Below are 22,813 nucleotides of genomic sequence, written 5' to 3' on the forward strand. Positions count from 1 at the left end.
TCTTGTATTCAGTTACAATAGTTAGATCGCGACCCCGCAAGGCAGAGTGTCGCGTCTATGAACTTGTTGTCCACGACCCCGCAACGCAGAGTGTCGTGGTTGTATATTTAGTATAAGTTATCTCGGCGATACACGACCCCGCAAAGCAGAGTGTCGTGTGTAGTCTTAGTTTGTCTACTTCGAATTGACCCGATCCTCACCTTCTTTCGCCGGTTTATATATCCGATAATTCGGTAGTTGGATCGAAAGAAGGGGAGGATTGCGTGAAGGCGTAAATCGGTCAGTATTCCAAATTATTGCTTAGACAGCAAGTGCTGTCTAAGGAGCATTGCGCTAATTGTCGAGCGGATTGCGCGAAACCTCGCGCGATGCGCTCGATGCTGACTGCAGCTGACCGACTTACGTCATCGTGTTACTGACACCTTATCGTTATGAGTGTGTCACTCATAACAGGTACTATTATTAAAATATATCAGGAACTCTAGTACTTTTCGAGTACTTTAAGATAGGATCATTAAAAGAATAATTTTTTAATTTTGCGGTGCCATCCCCAAATTTCAATAATTTTTTAAAAACATTTGGCGGTTGGTACTATTGTTAAAATGTATCAGGAACTCTAGTACTTTTTGAGTACTTTAAGATGGAATCATTAAAACAATATTTTTTTCATTTTGCGGTGCCATCTCCAAATTTCAACAATTTTTTTATAATATTTGGCGGTTGGTACTATTGTTAAAATGTATCAGGAACTGTAGTACTTTTCGAGTACTTTAAGATAGGATCTTTAAAACAATATATTTTTCATGTTGCGGTGCCACGGGAAGTTAGCACCTCATATTTTCAAATTGCAATTTCTCTAAATATTTCGGCGGTACTCTTGCTAATACCTATCAGGAACTCTAGTACTCTTTGGGGTGCAAATAGTACTCTTGATAAAACTTACAATTTTGAAAGATGCGGTGCTAACTTCACACAGGCATGAATTTAGACATAAGTGAATTAACGCAAACGAAAATATAATTAAACAGCCAAAAAATGACAACTATTGAACAACCACAAAACAACGCATATTGTATCAAATTGTGTCATAACAAATAAAAACGTGAACCAATAAATAATACAGTTAAACAAATAATAAAATGAAAAATAGTAAAATTTTTTCGCAAGTCGGTTTTCATATTAAAAGCACAGTATAGAGGGTCAACAAGTCTTGTCGATAAATCTAAAAGATCAAAAACAATGGAATACGTGTTATGAATAAAATAAACTGATATGCGTATTGTAAAAAATTACAAACTTACATATGTAAATCTCAGATATTAAAACATAATATTAAAACGAACAGCAAACACACAAATTTCGAGCGTTAAAGACAAGTGTAACGTTCAGTAGTCAGAGGCGGAATGAGCGAACTTTATTTTCCGCTAGTCATTTTCGACAAAACGTCAAACAATAATAAGAATTGTCAAGACACTTCGTGTCCTTATATAAATAAATACTATTGACTTGCTCCTTAATATATGTATATCTCCCTTACTAATCTTTCCAATTTTTATTTCGTCAGTTTGTATCGGTATCATTTATCAAGTTAATCTATGACAACTATATTGTTTGCAATCACTCTCACAACTATTGAAAACGAAGAATGTTGATGTCCCGACATTTTCCCGATGTAAAATTAATTTTAAATTGCTCAAACAATATGTCTTTTTTCTTTAGTTCTCTGTGCACGCGATCTATCGATGCTCGAGATTGCAAGAAGACTTCGGCAAGAACAGTGTCAATAGCTTTTACATAAAATCCTCAACAAAAGCACTCTCGATACAACCTCTTTAAGTTGATGACGTTTAGTTTCGACAAATAACGTTTCGTGGTAAATAAGACAACACGCCATTCCAGGATGAACAAATAATCTCCGCTCAACGTTTATCGTCGACAACTATCACGGTGTAACGCGGCACGCCATTTAGCTCTTCGCTTCCGCTTCCGGTCATTGAAAATGCAATTTCAATTCCGGCGAAATGAAGTAAATTCGTTCCATACGGCGGAAGCAGATCGTGAAGAAACGGACGAGTTTTCATAACCGATACGAACGAGATGTACGTAACTTTATGTTCGCGCAGCTACGTGAGCATGAGATGTCACGGCTTATCTCTCCCTCTTTCCTCCCTCTCGCGTCTGAAATTGATTCTTCGCGTCGAAAGGTCGGAAGGTCATCCGCGAATGATCCGAACGATAGTCGGGGCGAAGGAAACTCGAAGCTGTATCTCTTCTTCTTTCTTTTGATGGATTTTTGTTTTTATATTGGCAGAGAAATTTCAGGGATAAAAAGAATGTACGGTGAAGATAGAACAGAATAAAGTATAATATATGCGGCGATTAATTTATATACGATCAAATTGATCTATCTTGATATTTATCCTAGTAGGTTTTGCTAAAGACTAGCTGATAAAGCTAAAAGCGCGCAATTATTTATTAAGCTTTATTATATTATATAAATATAAAAATTATATAAAGTATTTTTTTAACAAATGCGCAGAATATGAATAATCTCATCGTGTATGGAGAAGACAAGTCCAAATCCAAAAATGCTACAGAAATAAATTTTGTTTAAGAAGAATATGTAAATGGCAAGTTTAATTTAAACAAATCTGCTTGCTTCAGTATCTTAAGGTGCTTAAAGCCCTTGGCTCTCGTTCAACAAGCGTCGACGTTTGTTACAAGTGATGATAGTAATTCGCCCGTCTGCACTGTGCTTGTATACCAACGAGTATCTCCAGCTGTCAGTCAGGCAAATCGAATGATACCATCATATCCATGCAAATACTTCTGCCTACAAGCCAACTTGCAATCTCCACTCAATGTCAGGTAATACTTCCTCCTGAGGCGAGAGGGGAGGAGGAGAATATTGGCATCAGAGGCAGCGGATATCGCAGCAATAAATCGTTTCTATTCACTACGACCGCTCTAAACACAAGCACATCCTATCGAAAGAGAAGCAGAAAATGTCGCGAAGCCTCGTAAAGATGCCAAAATTTCGACGAGGGGAAGCTAAATGTACCAACAATTCAAAAGGAAGCCATAAATTCGCAACATCGTTTTATTGTCAATAGAAAAAGTAAAAAATATACTCTCTCTTGTCTCCCTTAAAATACTCTTAAAAAACCAAATGTGTGTTTAGTTCGTTACCTATTACTATTTACAATTTGTAATTAGTTGAATAATTGTTAATCAAATACATCTGTGTGATTACTAATGGACAATAAATTTTCCACAAGAATAATTATCAATATTAATTACGGATCTATTGATTGTGATAATTCGTAGTTTAAAATGTATCTGATTATGATAGCTCTAATTACAAATTCGTTATTTGTTTAATTTCTTTCTTGACCTTAATTAAAGAATACCAAATTTTATTATAATATCTACACACATATACATATATCATCAAGCAAACATACCTCGACGAACATTCCGTCGAAAATTCCGCGCATCCTCCGCCCCCTAAGAAAACAAACTTTTCTCATCAAATTTAGCTTTTCCGGCTGCGGTCACCGCGTGAATTTGAGTACACCATGGAACAACGTAGACGCAGAAGTGAGAGCGGCTATTATGCAAGCCGTGAAACAAATTCGCCGTCTGCACACGAGAAAAACGCACTCGTTTAACGTTTTTACGCAAAACTGTGCGTAAAAACACGTGTTTACAAAGCTCCAAGAAAATAGTTCACAATGTGGCGAACGGTCGCGCGGTGCGACATAATAAAACGTTATGGGGAAGAAATCGTTTCGCGCTGTAAAATGCTAAAGCGCGTTTTCCAGTGTGCCGGGCAAACCCGGGACCCGGTTTCTTGATTGCAATATCCCGGACCACCCGGGAGGACGTTAACGTAAAGAAAGTCTCGAGGTTTATTGCGACGATGTCACCTGGAATGTAAATAGGAGGTAGCGTGCCCGGCAAATCCATTGTGATTAAAAGCTATTTTCGATAACAATGAAAGAAAAGGATATTGCTAGAAATGGCAAGCAAAGAAAATTTGTTTATTTCTTTTTTTCTAGCACTGAAATATGAAATAGGAAATAGATACATTTTTTTATATCTGACACATAAGAAGATTAAGAATCTTAATTATTTTTAATTATAAATTCTAATGACATATTTAAAAAATCAACCATTACTATTACATAATATTAACCATAACGTAATATTACATAATATTGCACGTTCAAGATTTATAAGCTTCGGAAGTAATTCTCGAATAAAATAAAGTTTTCAGAGATTTGCACACATTCTCTTTTTCTCCTCACATTAATTTGAGAAAGCCGGCAGATTAAAGCGTCCCTTAGACGTTCTACAATCTGAAAATCAATTTCTCATACACGTGCATTCGGAAAGAGCTAAATTTGCTTGCTCTGGCCAAACTAATATCTATTCATAATTAACTACGGTACGTCTATTATCTAATAATTAACAGGCAACCACATATACCGCATATAGATGCGAATGCGGTTGCAATGCGCATTATTATGGGAATTATACATATATGTGCAAATATATAATATATAATATATAATAGTGTGCGTATCAAACAAATTCCTCGCGCAAATTAACTTAGATGATATAAAAAGGCAAACGCGCGCTTTCGCAAGCTTCAATATTTTCTGCTAAGATTATACATTTGGAAAACTCCCGACAATCATTATTCTTCCCATCGTTCTTTCACTCGAGAATTCAATTCCCGCGCAATTAGGGGCAAAAAAACGTCAGGCAATGTAAATAATCTTACCACGCAGCTCCGAGGGAAACATAAAGGAATCGCGATAGCCGCCCCCGTGGAAACTTTCGACTGAGCTTTTCTTTCGACTGATTATACGGAAATGCGCCGAAGTAATGGAAAAACCGCGAATAAACTTCGCGGGAGAAAGAGCCCATCCTTCGCGAATGCCGGGGATTCTTTAATATCAAATGCCAGCATTCCGCACGCCGAAACTCCATGTTTCTTACGCGCACTTTTAGGAAGATGAAACTCCGAATCAGGAAGGAGAGGAATGCCAATGGAGGAGAAGGCGGGTAAGCGTAGGAAAACGCTTTCACGACCTCCTCACATCAGCGAAACGACGAAACAGCGGAGATGGATTATTTGTAAGGAATCTCGCTTTCGTGCGCGAGAAGCGGAGGGTGTCGGAATTCAATTTTGTAATTGACAAATGTATAGTACATGCACTTTCCGCGTTCGCGCAAACCGAACAACGCGCGAGCTATACGTACCTACAATATATTTGCAGCTGCATATCTCGCGTTTCCGCGGGAGGGGGACATTCCAGATCTCGATCGGTACGAAATTTCCGGAGAAACGTTTCACGATGCATACGCGTCCTTTAGAAATCGCGCCCTCAACAAAATGCTTCGAGCTTTCCGACTTTCGATCCTGGACGTCTTAACAACATATTTCGCCCGCGACCCCTCTCTCGCAGCTCCGCCGCTCGCGAGATTTCCACCCGGTTACCTCACAGCGTGGACAGCGTGGAAAACACATCGAGAACACTTCTGTGGCATTCCGGATAAAGGGCGTGGCAGCCTGCGCCCTCCGCCTGCTCGCCCAGCCGTTCAGCCGCCCGATATTCCCGATCCCCGTACTCGTCGTACTCTTCCCGGGTGCTGGAGGGCCTGGAATCCCATAGTATTCCGCATATACACACGTGCGTCCTACGTATCTATGCGCGTGGCTGCCGTGAGAAATTATAGCGGCCGCTCGTTCGGAAACGAGCAAAACGAAAAATATCGGCTAGTCGCGGATACGGTTTATCGGAAAATCCCGGCCTGTGCTCGATCCGGTGTTTATTAAATACCGTCGCCATCTCCGCCGTGACATTATGTCCGCGTGTAATTGACGTTACGCGTGGGAGACCGGGTCGACGTTTTATTGCGGCGCGACTAATCGATTTTTCTTCCCGGCGACGCCTGCTTCTAACGGTTATATCGATAATATTATAGAGACATTTTTTCACATAAGCGGGGTCACCGGAAAAATATATATAGGACACATCGTAATGCCAACACGTCGAACACTTTACTTGGCGTATCTTGAAACAAGTTTCACAGTCGACGTAGTCTCAGTGGAAATTGAGACCGAAAAAGATTAGTTAATAACTTATTGAAGTTCGATGAAATCATTTATCGGATAAAAAATAAATTAACCATCAATACAATTTTAAAGCACGCGAAACTCGAGAAAAGGCGAGTCGTCTCTATTCAATTACAAAAACCCGACTTATTTTCTTCTTACACCTGTAGCTGTGAAAACAATTTGCGTTCTGCGAATTGAAATTCAAGTTTGTCGATTTTCCTAAACGGTAGTGCATGGTTCATTTACCTAAGAAAGGTCTGTACCAATTGTCCCAGCAAGCCATGATGGACGTCGAATGGGACGTAAGCGACCTCGCAGATGGCCCTGAGTAAACATTCTTTGCCACCGAACCCATACATGGCCGCCACCTTTTCGAACATCCTGTAAAAGCTCCATCTGCTTCTGCTGCCTCTCATGTAGTACACCCCCGGCTCCGTAAAATCCGTGGCGTTCCTCGGCAAGAAGTACTGCATTTTCGCAAACACTCCCACGATTATGCTCTCGCGGTCCAACTGCAACGGAGTGCCTAGACCGAAAATCAGCTGCGAAAGCAGGAATAAGCGGCATTCAAGCGGAGAATATAACAAAGCTTTCACCCCAGAAACGAGAAATCATTTCCACATCGCTGTATCCCCGCATCGCGATACTCTTTACGTTGTTACGCCGCGCTATCGTCAAACCGAATTTACCAAACAACGAAACAACAAACAAAAGGAGATCCAGACATGTATCATGTAAATTTCGGAAAATTCGATAAAATATGAAGAGTTTGGTATCGTAAAAATAATGCGCAACATTCAGATACCAATGAAAAATTATCAATGGCGATATATTTTTCAATTTTTTTTTCTTAATTAAAAAAAATATATTTGACGTAAAACAAAAACAAATATTAAAGATAAAAAGATATTATCAAGTTTGCATTTAAAAGCACGGCAAAAACTGACTCCACGAAGCTTCAGCCATTTACTGCAATTACATTTTATGAATTCTATATCTTAATATCGAATTTTTCCGCGTGATACCTGGATCTCTGCTTTTAAGGGATAATCGTAGACCTATTTCGTAATTTTGTTTTTTACTTATTAGCTCGACAAATGTATCCAGGGAGCGAATATCTTGATCTAAGCTTCTCTGCTTTCCGATTACAAATTTCGTCAGAAACAATTCCATAAGATAATGTGTGAGAAACGATTAACGCGTCGTTCCATATGTCGATTATTGGCAGCTTCGTCGCGTCAAGAAAATAATACCGTCGCACGCGTTTAATTATTCTCACTGGCGGTGTATGTACGGTGATGCGCAGCATCCGTGTACATACATGATGGGGATGAATCGCGATGACCGCAGCCGCACGTCATGGATTCCGAATTCCGTGGCTCGTACGAAGTTCGTCCAATTTCCGCGCCCGGGCTCGCGTGGACCGCCCCTCGTATGAATTTCCGATAAAACCGCAAATTTCCGCATAGAATCGTTCCGCCGCCGAGTATCTGAATACTACAGCCTCGCCCAGAAGGCGGAGGTGGGCGGAGGCGGAAAATGCACGCCGAAGAAAAAAGGAGCCGACACGCAATAATTCTTTCCCTCCCGGGGCAAACAATGCACGCCCGGACCCGACATTATGCGCGAATAATTGATTGCGAGCGTATCGTACGAGCGTAATTCCAGCACGGGGGTGTCTCTCGCCGGCGAAGACTGTCCCTTCGCGTTTGAAATATTTCAAGCTTTGAGAATTATCACGCTTGTCCCCTTTCTTTCTCTCCGCCAGTAACAGATACGAAATTGTGCCTCCAGGCTATGGCAGGAAGCAAGGCCCTTCATTCTATCGCAAATAAAATAATACATTAAAAATTATATAGATTTGACGTACACAAATTACTTATATTTCTTCATGCTTCGTGAGAATCCTGACTTTAAGCCTAAATTGTTGCTCGCTTATTTAATTATAGAATTAATGTGAAATTGATTTAAAATTCTTGATAAACCTAATTATTATTTGCAGAAATCAAAATAAACGATTTATTTCTAGATTAAACAAGATAAATGTAAACGAAACAATGCTGATTAAAATGGATCCTGGTATCTAATAATAATTTCGCGTGAATTACACAATTTCTAGCTCCGACTATTTGTCGGTCTTGAAATACAAGTCTAAAGCTCAAACCAGAATAATATCACAGATTAAATTAGCAAGCGACTTAATCTGTAAAATGCGCAGACGTCCTCGTCTGCCGCATCGAAAATGTAATAATCTCCGGATTTTATTTCCCGACTTAAGTCGTCGATCCGATCATGCCTTCGAATTAGCGCGAGTAATGAATGTCGCCCCGCACATCCCCTCGTACATACATTCCGGGACCAGCCAGCAGTCTATCAGTGGCTCATGGAATGTATCGATTTCGCTCGCCTCGGCGACACGACGTGTGTAAAAAAAACTGCTTCCCACACAGATCCGGCGTATATGCGAAGCCCGGGTTGAATCTCGTTAAACTGTCCTCTCCAGACGCGCCGTCGCGCCGCGTCGTGGATACGATCCTCCGTGGAAATTCTCGCGGTTTTATCGAAATTCATACGTACGCCGGCATATGTGCCATCGCGAGGGCCGATGCACCGGCTACATCCTGTACATATGTGCGGTTCCATGTCCGCCGTAAACCCTTTCGTTTCCCGGCTGGGCGCGTCAGCTGTCACGAAAATTGAATGGACCACGAAAGATCGGCGCGTCGTACGCGTCGGTGTATCGTCGCGACCGTCTAATAATTCTCCGTCGATGTCAACACGCGCGCGGGACGAATAATTACCCCCGTCGCCGAAAAAAAGCCGTCAGAAATTCGCCCGTCACGATTCTCGCGCTGGTTGATTTTCTTCACGCACGTTCGCTCGTTCCCCGAGAGCCCGGGAACGCCGGGGATTGTGTCGCGATGGTGTTTGTGGGAAACACGCCGTCCCGAAAATTGGACAAACGCGACGAAGGATGGCGATGCACGGAAAACGGCCGTGTACATTCATTTTCGGACACGCACTATCCCGACGGTAGTTTTAATTATCAGAGTAGCGCGGAAACTGCGTCGATCTGTCGCAATAAACCGCCATAGAATATAAATTTTATTTCAACATTATACGTATAGGGGAGATGGACGAAAACGTAAACACCTAAGAAATATATTAGATAACTTTTTTCATTAATAAGAGAGTAATTCACTATTTGTCTTTAATTTTCTTCTCCATTATACATACCAAATATTGTACTATACTTTTAGCAGAACAGATAAAAGTTTCTTCTCACATTGTTTTCTAAAATTACCCTCTGTTATTCAAAACTTCAATATTTTTCCCGGCTTGCATAACTGCTTTTAAATATCATCGAGTTATTGAGCAGTTTTGTAGAGTAGAATAAAAAAAAAAGATTTTCGGTTCCAATATTTTTCAAACATTCTCTAATGTCTCTTAAAAAGTATTTTGCTGGAAAATGATACAACATTGCACTGTGTGATGATGTAAATATTAAATAATCTTATTCCAAATAGAAGATAAAATCTGTATTTGTATTTTTTCAGGTGTTTACATTATTTCATGTATTCTCTGTGTAATATTGCTCGATCGTTCCTTTTTTTTTTAAACAATATCACGCGTAACTATAAAATTACATTAGAATTTCAATTCACAATTAATGTGCCAAATGAGCGATTCAATTTCACCGATCAACCATTACATACCAAAAGCATAGACGAATCGGGAAACGTGAGGCTCCTTCTCAGTCTGTGTCGCTGCGCTGCCTCTGAGATTTCGAGAGTGCCATTCGCCCGCAGGCATCTCCCGATGTTGATCGATTGGCAGAACAGAAGGAGAGCAAGAACAATCGATCGGATCATTTTCTGAAATACGGTCGCGACGTGACACGTACGGGATTCCCCGGCGTCCGATTAAGCGACGTCGAACTCGGAAGGCAGCGAAGACCGGATTGGTTTGGTGGCATCGTTTTCGTTGTGTGTCGCGGGGACCGTTAAACAACCCCCAGCGCAAATGTTTGCGCCGGTTCCCCGGGAGTTGCCGGCGAATTGCCAGCGACGAGGTTTCGTGGTTCAAGCCGTTTGTATATAACGTCGTTTACGCGATCCGGTGAGGAGCAATTCCCACCGACAACGCGTGCATAACGACCGGTCTCGTAACACGTCTCTCTCGTATCGCATCCGGACGGGGCTCGGACAAATATTTGAAATCAGCGCGACGACGCGATGGCGCGATTATACAACGCCAGGATCGCGTGAAATTGCGTGTAACGTGTCTCCGTTAATAAGTTAAGTTTGTGGACTGCGTCGTGTCGGTACACTGCTGCTAAAAGTTACGTTATGCCGGGACCTTTTCGCACCTCTGTCATGCGAATTAAACGTAATTCGCAACACGAAATGGTATACTATATATGTATAATAAGTAAGAGCAAATGTATGCTTGCCACGCGTATCTCGGTGGAGATGCTCTAATCATTTATGTCGTTGTTAAGAATTATTATCGCTATGAAATGCGTGTTTTAATTTAATTAGTTTATTTATTTCTGTTTAAAAAGCATAATAAGAGATTATGTAATAAGTAGCAAGTAAAAAAAAAAACATGTATCATAATTAAAAAAATTATATTTCTATGTGAAATGTAAAGTAGTACGAGAAATCGATACACAAAAAAATTGCTCAGCTGTCGAAAAACCGCGGAAGAAGAACCGCGTTCACGCTCCATTTTCGTTATAATATTATCTTAATGTCACTCTAAGAATGAGCAGATTATCACATCCCTGATAGTGTCACGGAAGAAAGTTTCCCTTGATAAAACCGGCAAAACTGTAGCCTCCGGCTAAAATCGAAGTCGCATTATGAAAAAAGAGATAGAGAAAGAAAAACGCGCGGAAAAATCGAACGGAAATGGCAATGAAGCAATATCTTTCTCTTTAAGTCCGATTTTAGTTTTTCGTATGGTATCTTCAGTCGTAGGTACTAGCTGCTCGCGGAAACTGTATTCCGTGGCATACAAGCGGCAACGTTGGCCTCTTTCAGTACGACTTTCAAGAATTGACTACAATGGAATAAAAACGTCAAAGGTAAACTCCCTTCCCGGTCTTATAACCAAAAGGGAAAAGCAAGGAAAGGCTCGTTTGTATTATACATACTTCGTGTACTTCGTAATGGTCGACTTCGACGAGGCAGAATAGTAAAACAGGAATAAATGTTTTTCTGATTACGATAGTATAAACTTATATACTATTGAAAACCAATATTTTAAAATTTAGACGCTTTTTTTACCTGTCGCAGGTGCAGGTATACTTCTCGTTTTTTTTTTCTCTCACGACCGTAAGTTACAAAGAATCGTTCCCAACTTTGGACATCATGATCGACGGTGAGAGCCAGCGGCGGATATCTTGCAGACCTTTAAACGGATGATCCAGTAACGTAATAAAATCTTAGCGAAAATTTGTGCGAGGGCGGGGACGGTCGGCCGATCGGTCCGCTCGCGAAGAAAAATGGCTAGCGAGGAAACGGGAGAAGTAAAGTTTTGTTTCGCCGCGACGAGATCTCGAGCTCGTTCGTGTAGCCTCGTAATCTCGCAACATCGTAGAATGCCTTCCGTAAGTCGGCACGAGTTCATGATACCGTCGCTAAATTGAATCACGACGGTCATACGATCTCGTAAAACTCACCCTCACGTTATGGTATATGGAATCACCGTCGGATCTACGGCTGAATGCAAAACGTGTATTCGCTCAAGCGACGGTCGGCTAAGCAACATCCATTCGTCCGCGAATTCTTGATATAAAAAAAAACCAAGATGCAGCTCGGCCAAGCGGAACAAAAAAGAAAGATTTATCCCTTAGTGAAAATTTTCCTTGACCTTTGCGCTAACTTTCCTACAATGTAAGTAAGAAAAAAAAAGATTAAATTGCATCGATTAAATGTCGCATCGAGCTGAAATCTCAGTTAAAGAGAAATCGTACAAAGTGTATCTTTGACAGGCGCGGCAAGGAACATTTCCGCGGTTTCGATCATTTCTCTTTATATTGGAAGAGGTCGAATTGTGGGATACAATGGACAAAATCGGCGATGAACTAAAAATAAATGGTTACGTAACACAGCGCACGGGGTATTTCTGAAACAAAAGAAGACGTATGCGGGGTCAGTTTATCACTCTGGTTAACAATGGCGGTATCGGAGAATCCATTTTCTCCGGTAGTTGTACGTGCCGCTTAAAGTAAAAATTGAAAAAAAAAAAATACCTTGATCGTTCGCCAGCACCTTAGAAGTGGTTCGAAAATAAATAATAAAGTGCGCGAAAAACAGAACGAAAACTTATGTTTCAATTCTTTCAACAATATGTTGTATATGTGATGAATAATACATGAAATAGGAAAAAATGACATTTTTTGATCGAAGCTGATCATGGTGCTTAATTCTTTTTATGCTTTTGTTATAAAACTTTACATAATCACATAGTCTATTAATAACTTCGGAATGTAATAGATCCCTTTCAGATACAAATTGATAGTCATCACACTTTCAACTATAATTTATGTTCGAACATTTCGACAGCTGCAACTTGTTAAGCCCGTCTTCTCATTCGTTGCGAATCTGAAACTCGCAGATCGATATCTTTTTAGATAATCCCCAGAGAAGGTAGTCGGAGGAAAGTTGATTCGTTTCCTCTTACGTTTCCTCCGACGACAGGGGAACAAGGATATATACGCGAGGAGGGTGAGTTTTATTACGTCGTCCTGGAGTTGTAATTCAATTTCGCGACAGAATCTACGGCCGTATATGCGAACTAAGCCAATTGCCTTGTCCTCTCGACAAAATCGAACGATTCTAAGTCGCAAGATAAACTATCAATTGACAATTTGTAATTCTAATAAAAATTAGAAGTCGAGTGACACTTCTCGTCAGCCGAGTTTCCATCAGTCGAACCTAATGTCAAGACTTCCACTTAAAAAAAAAAAAAAAAATTAAAGTTTCCAGAGTATTTGATTTAACGGCAATCAAAAATAAAGAGCCCTTCACAAATTGTAACAATTGATATAAAAAATTTTACATAAAAAAGTATCATCGTGTTCTATTAAAGTCAAGTATTGGACGATGGATTGCGGAGACCACTTGATAAAAAATATATACGAGTAACGGAAATGATAGTAAATTGATTCGCGGACTGTGAAATGGTGTGGTAGCTCCCATCGTCGATTCCATAACGTCAGTATTTTCTATATTGCTGCCTCCGGGATATTCGTAACCTTGAACTTTCGTCGAAGATCTCACGAAGACCGACGTATATTATCTTTCTTCCGTTGCGTGATCACCTAGCAGATTTTAAATCGCTTGACCCTACCTTTTCCTATCGCGTTTATCTGTTGGAGAAAATTTTCTTAAAAATATAATGTAATAGATCAATTTTATTTATAAATTCATTTATAACAATGAAAAATTTATAAAATTCATATGATTCGTCGTTTTAAAAGTGGTTTAAATTAACCAGACAGTATTATTATTAAATATTAGGATTAAGGCTAAATATTGATTTAATTTCGCTTTAATCATGTAAAAATGATTTACTCTAATTAATGTTATGAAAGATATATCATTATCTGTGGCGTTTTATTTCACAATCCAGAGCATGTAATATTACGTCGAGACATGCAAGATTCTTTTTTAAGCTCGTAAATCACGAGCTTTGTCGTGTTCCAGCTGATATTACAAATATTAAGGACTAGGACGATGGACGGGACAGCAGTAAACGGAGGAAGAAAGTGGCGAAGGAAAGCACATGGAACCAACCAAGAAGTATGAACATACTGCTTGCGACTGAACGTGACGCAGTTATCGGATGTTATTGCCAATACTTTCGTTTGACAACAGATGTATGCGAAGAGAAAATGGTCCGCTCGAAATTTATAGAAGTCAAGAAGACCGACTACTAATCACGATGCAGTGCGCCGAAGCTGTTATTAAAAGAGATGCATTTTTGTTTGTATCTTGAAATCTTTCATTTGACAACTTCATTCCCATTATATTGCAACGTTTTATTAAATGTACAAAATTCTATAAAATTTTCCAGATAGCAACGTATGTAATTCAAGCAATGTAATTTAAATTAATAATTAGGAATTACATAATTTTTGCTAATGAAAGATTTTAAGAATGCAAATAGTCAAGAACATTTTTACCAGTTAATGGCTTAAGTTTAATCATTAATGTATATGTTACGTATAATCATTAATGATATTATCTATATATAGTAAATGTCAAAACATATTTTTTTAAATAAACATAATATATAAAAATAGTGTTTTCTTATACAATATATATTGCAACGAAGGAAAATTCCGCTGATTCTATTATTGCGATAGAAATTGCACGACACAAAATCTTGTATAAATAACTTTGATTAAATGCAAAGACATAATGCTAAAATAAGAACCTTCTCTCTGATGACATAGTTATTCTAATATATCTCGGTAAAATAATCTAAGAGGCTTTCCGTGCACTCCGGAAATAAATTGTCGCAGCTGTTGGAGTCTTGTTGACCTGCAAGTTCAGCGGCACGATATTGTTGATCGAAGGCGTTTCTGAATGGCTCGGACGTGGTGGAAGGCCTGAAATATTTGTATCATAAAAATGATTACATTTTTAAAACGCAATTCTTGTTTCCCTAAAAAGTATTGCAAAGCAAAAACAATATCACAATGCAATTCGTGTATTGTGCTTGTCGTTCAATAAAATATTATTTCGCAATTGTTATATATATATATATATATATATATATGTGTGTGTTAATTTCTTATACATGTAAGACGAATACCATTTAGAACATACAATTGTTCTATTCATTCTGAATAAATGTGTTATAAGGTGCCCGTATGCACTTAAACCTAGATATGCCACATAATACGACCGTACATGTAACGCGAACTATTCACATTTCCTAAGCCGCGACAATGGTACGGCAAATGTAACAGTTCCTTAATCGCAAAGCTATTCTGGGCTTAGCTAAAGATTAGTCTAAGAGACTACTTGCTCGGATTAACGCTTACGTGAGGAAAATATGGGCGAGCTGCGCAGTCAGAGTATGGCTCCGTCTAAAAGGCACAGCCGCGGCTTCGCAAATGGTTTTCAAAAGGCAAGCTTTTCCCGAACGCATAGACTCGAAGGTCGACTCGAGGATTTCGTAACACTCCCATCTGGATATCAAAGTCGCTTCATGTCGAAAAAATAATAATAGAAACACGGATAAAATGTATATGCCACAAAATATACAGTACAATTATAAATATGTAATAATATTAAGATTATTAAAAATAAAATATCTAGACGCGTTCACAAATATGTGCCAATCTTAAACATTTACTTCAGATTTTAAATTTATCCACCAAAAGATATACCTATCAGATTATTTAATTATATAACAATATCATTTTTGTAATTACTATTAAAATTTTTTTTTTAATTAATTAACAAAATGTATGTTTAAAAATAAATAAATATTGCCTTTATGTTTTATAAACCTTTCACTAAGATTGAAATTCTTTGAACACAGAATGTAATGTAAGCTTATGGTTAAATGTAATATTCGTTTCTTTCGTTTCTTTCTTTAAACCATTATTATATTTTCTTGCTGCATCAGTGCCGCTTAATATCTCGGAAAATATCCTCAAAGACCGTCAAGTATCTAAAGATCAAACGCTACAAGTCATTATGAATCCGATACAGCGTAAGGAGAAATACAGCGAAAAAAAAGGATCGAGACTACGATGGATTAACGAGATCAAAGAGACTGAGAGAGAGGGAGAATCCTTCGATAAAGGAGCAGAATTAACGTCTATTGTGCCAGAATATAAGCACACAGGCCACACAACAAAAGTAGGCTTATTAACATGTAAAAGAAAAAGGATCTTCGTCTTATCTCTGTATTAAGTTCCTTGCTCCTCGAGTCCCGAGTACACTCGTAAGATTTCGAAAGACGGAATTCCACTCGAAACCCTCTCAATGCATCTTGTTAACGCTGTCTCTTACACAATGTCTCACGTTTTTTTTTTTCTTTTAAACGCATTATTTTGTCACTGCATCAATTCGATAGCTTCACTCTGATTAAAAGTTGTCTAAGCGTAATCAATAACAGAATCGATGATTTTTTTCTTATTTTATTCCAATCCTCAGATGAGATCATGGTATTTATTATTTTTAAATAAAATATGAACAATTTTTAAATATATATGAATGATATCTATACAATGATATCGGTAAAACGTTTAATATATTAATATAATAGCTTTAATATGCAGTGTATTTCCTATAACTCAATCATCTAGAATATTTCTGTTGTAATTAATGATATGCCAAAATATCAAAAGAAAAAGAGTTGTTTTGAGGCAAATGTTATGATAAGAAGTTACTTCCATGTTTATTATTTTACAAGATTTCGAGATTATATCAACATTTTTAAAAATTGGATAGCATATTTTTATTAATGTAGTAATAAACTACATTATTAAAAAATAGATTACTATATTAAATAGATTATTATATAAAAATATACCATCCTATTTTAAAAAAATGTAATAATCTTTAAACGATCGAGTTACACAACAAATATCTTATATTAAACATCAATAGCAAAATAAAACTCTTTATGGCCTGATAATTTGATAATATTCTGTAAGAGAAATTTTCTGTAACAGAAATTCCGATTAACAGTACGAGTTCAATAATTTGAACAATGATTTCAAATACCATTAAATATACGTGTGAGTGAAGACCCTCTGAATGGGTGGAAGGCTATCACAATAGCGTCAATTAATTAATTCATACAAAATTATTACCGCCTAATACTACGGATTAACCATGTGAATAATGATTCGAGAGATTATTTTATTCCTGACGCAAGTCGAGCGGAAAAGCTCTCTGAACGGACAATAGCTTCAATTAATCTCACATGTCGCGCAAGTAAAGAACATGATACCTTTCGCATTTGGCGGAGAGGCGTCATTTCCATCAGGCTCGACATGGCGGTTGATCGATCTGTCATAACGAACGTATGGATCCGTCAAGTACGAGGCGTTATAGGGCAGGACGTAATTAAATTTCATCACGTAGCCGATAATCATGCTGACGTCAACTTCCATGGGTAAACCGAGGCCGAGGATTAACTAGAACGGTTTTCAAATATAGGAAGGTGTCATCGATCGTTTGCCACAACCAGAGATCGAATCATTCCCCCGCCCTTCCCCTCATCCCCGGCCCTTCAGTGCTGCCAGCGATCGAGGTTCAACCACACGAAATTAGATCGGAAAATGGATGTCCCGAAACTCTGTGATTCGAATAGCCGATATCGCGAATCCTCCATCAAACATGTCGTCCGCCATCGAGATTGTACAAAACGATCCGAATAACGTGATAAGAGGCCGATTTTTATTTAACCTTTATTTAATTTTGAAGTCAAGTAAACTTTGTTAATGGCTTTTGAACTAAATAAAAAATTGAGACGTTTCTCTAATATCTGATTACATTGGGCAATCCTAATTAATTAATTCTAATTTTAATATCAATTTTAATTTAGTGATTTTAACATATATAGCAGTCAGTTTGTCAAAGAAAAATAAAATCCAATTTAAAAACATAACCGCTATAAATAATACTTACTAAAAAAAAAAAAAAAAAATAAATCTTTGTACTTTTTTATTTAACGGTTTAACCGCGATTTTTCATGCGAGCTTATTTGTTTTGTTTAAGAACACCTTTGGAACCTGTGAACTGTTGTACATACCTGAACTTTCGTTGGAGCATAGTCTCCGGGTGGCGGATACACCAGGTATCTCTTATCGCGCGCAAACCAGCCGCTACTTTGAGATAAAGTGGCGGCATAAATATCATGAAGGTAGACACACAAAATGGCTAGTGAGAACATACGAGGGATTCGCATTCTTGAGCACCGTTGGGACTGACGATTTGGCGTCTCTCGGTTGAAGCGGTCGAACGCGCCAATTATCGCAATTAATAGCGCTAATTAGTCTGCCACCGCGAGTTAAGTGAACGGAAGCGCTTTAACTTTGCGAGGTATATACGATAATATGACCGGATACTACAATACATATATATAAGAAATAATTATTTTTTAAAAATATTTAAAAATATATGAAGATACATTAAAGATGTATAAAAATGTTATACAGTTTTATTAATATTTCTCGAAGTGTGAAAATATTTAAATCTCTCTCTCTCTCTCTCTCTCTCTCTCTCTCTCTCTCTCTCTCTCTCTCTCTCTCTTCGTATGTATAATGAATTTGAGCGTTGTGGCGTCGCGGTCATTTGACGCCGCAGTTAATCTCGTAATTAATCTCAGTGACGTAATCGCTCTGAAAGGGTTTTGATTACTGACAACTCAATAAATTTGCGCGAACAGCTCGTTCAAATGCGAATTCTCACGATTTAAGCGGATCAATGTGAACTGCATCACAGCGGAAAATGTTCTTATGTATTTGAAGAACGGATGTTAATAAGATTGAAGCGCGTGCAGAAGTTTTATTATAATTAATTCTGCTGTATGAATAAAAATGTATTATTCATCCTGATCAAGAAACAATGAATTAAAGACTCGATGATGTTTGCAAGTAACATTTATAAGCATTCGAAAAAGCTATCATTATGTACATTATGTACATTTAATATATCGATGTATTCTAAGTAATCTGATTTAGTAATTAAATTTGAGTTTAAAGTTGACAAATTTTATTTGATTCATATCATAAATTTTTATAGCGCATTTATCTTATTTCTCATTTTTTTAATTTTACAAATCTAAATTCTATATTTTCCAAACGTATTTTTTACTATCGAAAAAATTTAAATATATTAGCAATTCAAATAACAAGGTAGTACCAAGTTTACGTTTTTCAAACAATTTCCAATATTTCAGTGTTTCCCTTAATAAAATTTAATTCAAAACTTAAAGTAAGTTAATGTTAGATATTTAAAAAAACGTACTTTAATTGATTCATAAATTTACGAATATAGTGCAAAAGCGATGTTTTCGAGAGAAAGTCGTGTATAATTTTTGTTAATAATCCAATGCACAAAGAAATAAAAATATTATTGAAATGATTTTTTTAAATAATATGTAACAAAAACGCACGAGTACTAACATGTGTGAAGTTAGCATCTCAAAGTTTAGCATCTCATAAAAATACTGCAGACTTACTTGCATCCAGCATAGTTCTACAGTTCTTAATAGGTTTTTCAACAATAGTTCCGTTGAATTACGTATTTTAATTAAATTTTTATAAATAAGATGCTAACTTCCAAAATCACATAATAGCATCTCACCTTATTTCGAATATACGACCACAGAAAAGACTAAATCTATAGAGTTCTATTGTTTAAAGACGTTCTGTCAATAGTTCTGATGATTAAATTAATTAAAAAAAATTTTTTGTTACAAAACATACGTATATATGCGTTTGCGCACGTAGATTTGGTGTAACTGGCATCTCAGATAGACAAAATTAATTAATTTAAAAAATTTAGAAAGTATTTTTCAACAACTAACTTGATGGAAAACTTGTATTTATAGGTCTAGACATGAGATGCTGGTCGAAAATCAACAGTTCTATTTCTTTTAACGCAGTTCCCATATAGATACGGACGCGTACAATAATTTTCTAAAGAGTTCCGGTGATATAATTAATTAAAACATTTTTTAAACAATTATTTTGCCCGAAAAATTTTAATTTTGAGGGCTAGACGTGAAATTCTGTGTCTCCCGGTCTCTCCCGGTCTTTACCCGTCTCTCTCGGTCTCTCCCCGTCTCTCCCAGTCTCTTTCCGTCTCTCCCGGTCTCCCCCCGTCTCTCCCGATCTTTCCCGGTCTCTTCCCGTCTCTCCCCGTCTCTCCCGGTATCTCCCGATCTCTCCCGGTCTCTCCCCGTCTCTCCCGGGAAAAATTTGAATTTTGAGGACAAAATAAATGTTTAAAAAATGTTTTAATTATTTATATCACCGGAACTCTTTAGAAAATTAATGTACGCGTCCGTATCTATATGGAAACTGCGTTAAAAGAAATAGAACTGTCAATATTTGGCCAGCATCTCACGTCTAGCCATCAAAATTTAAGTTTTCCGAGCAAAATAATTGTTTAAAAAATGTTTTAATTAATTATATCACCGGAACTTTTTAGAAAATTATTGTACGCGTCCGGAACTATATGAGAACTGCGTTAAAATAAATAGAACTGTCGATATTCGACCAGCATCTCATGTCTAGACCTATAAATACAAGTTTTCCATCAAGATAGTTGTTGAAAAATACTTTCTAAATTTTTTAAATTAATTAATTTTGTCTATCTTAGATGCCAGTTACACCAAATCCACGTGCGCAGACGTATACGCATATATACGTATGTTTTGTAACAAAAAATTTTTTTTTATTAATTTAATCATCAGAATTATTGAACGTCTCTAAACGATAGAACTCTATAGATTTAGTCTTCTCTGTGGTCATATATTCGAAATACGATGAGATGCTATTATGTAATTTTGGAAGTTAGCATCTTATTTATAAAAATTTAATTAAAATAGGTAATTCAACGGAACTATTGTTGAAACCTATCAAGAACTGTAGAACTATGCTGGATGCAAGTAATTCTGCAGTATTTTTATGAGATGCTAACTTCACACACGTCGAGTACTAAAGAATTAATAAAAAAAAGCACAAGTTCATGTCAATTCTTGCACAAACACGTAATAATATCCAATTAACACGTAATATGATGTATATTATGCAACGTTAAAATTTATGCTCGAAGCAGTTCTCTCCCTGTAATTATACGAACGATATGTTTGGATATAAATTTCCATATTCGATAAATAGGTATTGAAAAATGATCGAGATTAAAGTTGCTCGAGATCGTGAAAAGCTCGCTATTTAAAAAAGCTGCGCTCGTCGACCTACTTTCGAAGTATCCTCTTGCCACGCCCCGCGAGGGATTGGGTCAACGATCGCTCTATCGTTAATATCGAAGCGGCTAGTAATAACAAGTGGCCGGCAGCACGTCTTCGCCGTTTTTCGCTCGATATTAAAAATGCCCGTTGCTGATAATACGATCTGCGCTCTGTCTGGCGTAAAGTGTACCCGAGCGAATGACTCCAGAAGAAACGGGAACGCGGAAAGCGATGCGTCTCGCAGGGCAAATCACCCCGACGTACACGACGTGCTCATTTGCGTTTTCCAACGCGTTAAGAAATTACTCTGCATAATAGAAAGATAAATATACAGTGTAATTGTTAAGTACTTTAGAAGATTTTAAGATAAAATTTTTCATACAAACAAAAATTGTATTTTTTACAAAAAATGTATAGCCTCAAGTTTTCATATTTCTATTTTTCAAACATACACAAGGTTTCATTAACACACACACCTGAACAGTTTTTTTTAATTTTTCCATTAATTTAATTTTTCTTTGACACTCCGTATCTTTGAAACTAACAATAAACCGTTTCAGACTATATAGTCATATAAAATTTTCATCTTGAATTAATATGTGTGTGTGTGGGGGAGAGATGAAAATTATTAAAAATCTTTTAGAGTATCTAACGATCACCTTGTATGAAATATACTTTCCCCTCGCACATTTTCCTGTGAGGTTAATTGTAGTTGATACGGTGATATCGCCGGGACGTGTCACCGGGAGAGTAGGGTGAAAAAAGGCAACCAAGAAAACGTGGTTATGAAAGGTGATTATCGAAAAACTCGGTGTGCAAGCCCGATGAGCTCACCGCGGAAAACTGTCTTCAATCCACCGGGCTTCTGTGCTCGGGAAACGAATAGTTTAATGCCGCGCATTTCACAGACGGCGGATAGCTGACGTCAGAAAATCTCATAATGGTGAAGGAAAAGTAAGGCTCGATTCTATAACCACGGCAAACGATGTTGACGGGGATTATCCGCGCTTATTTTTCCTACCTCTTGAATTCGAGCGTCCCGCCCACTCATCTTGCGTTCTTCCACGCTTTAACTAATCCTTGATTTTAATATTAATATTCCAATTTATTTTTAAATCTATTAATTGCAGCTATATAATCAAATTTTTGTAGCCCATAAATAATGGAATATTCTTAAATAAAATTAAATATTAAACATTCTTAAATTAAATTTTCTTTGTAGAAAGAGACAAAATATATGTCTCTTGGTATCTGCAAGTATTGCTGTATTTCGTTGATACCAATGAAAAATTGATCGAAGCTTTCGTTTTTGGCATAGACAAGATTTATTTACAGTGAAGCGTATTTCTTTGCCAAATGCATCGAGCGAACAGTGCCTAATATTTCCTCATAAGCAATCATATAAAATCCTATAATCGCAAGAAGGAAGAAAACTAACTTGGTAAATATCCTCCTCGCCGCGCCGAATCAAAGAAAACGAATGGGAAGAAAAACGATTGAAACTTTTTCCAGCTTGAAACGTTTCCAGCGACGCGAGCTCTACTCCGAGGATCATTTATCTTTTCCCAATACAACGGAATATTCTCGACGCCTCAAACGTAAACGAAACGCGAGTTGAGGTTTTAAGCGGCGCAGGTTTTCGAGAGAGCAAAACTTAAGGTAAACTTTCTTGGGCAAACTCTTCATAAAAGCATCGCACGTTGGTAAGCACCTTTGGGAAAAGAT

At 37.5% G+C, this 22,813-nt stretch overlaps 2 protein-coding genes across 3 annotated transcripts in view; both read right to left on the minus strand.

Moving 5' to 3' along the window:
• Window positions 1–5,577: 5,577 nt before the first annotated feature.
• Window positions 5,578–11,299, minus strand: LOC105835686. Its single transcript, XM_012679171.3, has 2 exons — window positions 9,847–11,299; window positions 5,578–6,672 (listed from the first exon to the last, which is right to left on the minus strand). The coding sequence occupies exons 1-2, from the start codon at window positions 10,000–10,002 to the stop codon at window positions 6,373–6,375; spliced, it is 456 nt and encodes a 151-aa protein (XP_012534625.1). The 5' UTR covers window positions 10,003–11,299; the 3' UTR covers window positions 5,578–6,372.
• A 149-nt stretch (window positions 11,300–11,448) lies between these two features.
• LOC105835684 overlaps window positions 11,449–22,813 on the minus strand; it is a 58,580-nt gene continuing 47,215 nt past the window's right edge. The window contains exons 1-4 of one of the 2 annotated variants that reach the window (XM_028190545.2): window positions 17,921–18,320; window positions 17,117–17,303; window positions 15,192–15,354; window positions 11,449–14,753 (exon numbers count right to left, since the gene is read on the minus strand). In XM_028190545.2, coding sequence (XP_028046346.1) covers window positions 14,603–14,753; window positions 15,192–15,354; window positions 17,117–17,303; window positions 17,921–18,076 — 657 coding nt within the window. In that variant the 5' untranslated portion in view covers window positions 18,077–18,320 and the 3' untranslated portion in view covers window positions 11,449–14,602. Of the gene's footprint in view, window positions 14,754–15,191; window positions 15,355–17,116; window positions 17,304–17,920; window positions 18,321–22,813 lie in introns of those variants that run through there. The other variant, XR_004963576.1, reaches the window with a different exon arrangement.

The sequence above is a fragment of the Monomorium pharaonis genome, chromosome 6, assembly GCF_013373865.1.
Source record: "Monomorium pharaonis isolate MP-MQ-018 chromosome 6, ASM1337386v2, whole genome shotgun sequence".
In the NCBI taxonomy this organism is placed as follows: domain Eukaryota; kingdom Metazoa; phylum Arthropoda; class Insecta; order Hymenoptera; family Formicidae; genus Monomorium; species Monomorium pharaonis.

What these genes read in the sequence shown, in the direction of transcription:
- LOC105835686 (XM_012679171.3), bottom strand. Translation starts at nt 10,002, where the DNA reads ATGATCCGATCGATTGTTCTTGCTCTCCTTCTGTTCTGCCAATCGATC. An exon ending in CCGATTCGTCTATGCTTTTG is followed by an intron (nt 6,673 to 9,846) that starts GTATGTAATGGT and finishes CTGCTTTCGCAG; the next exon opens with CTGATTTTCGGTCTAGGCAC.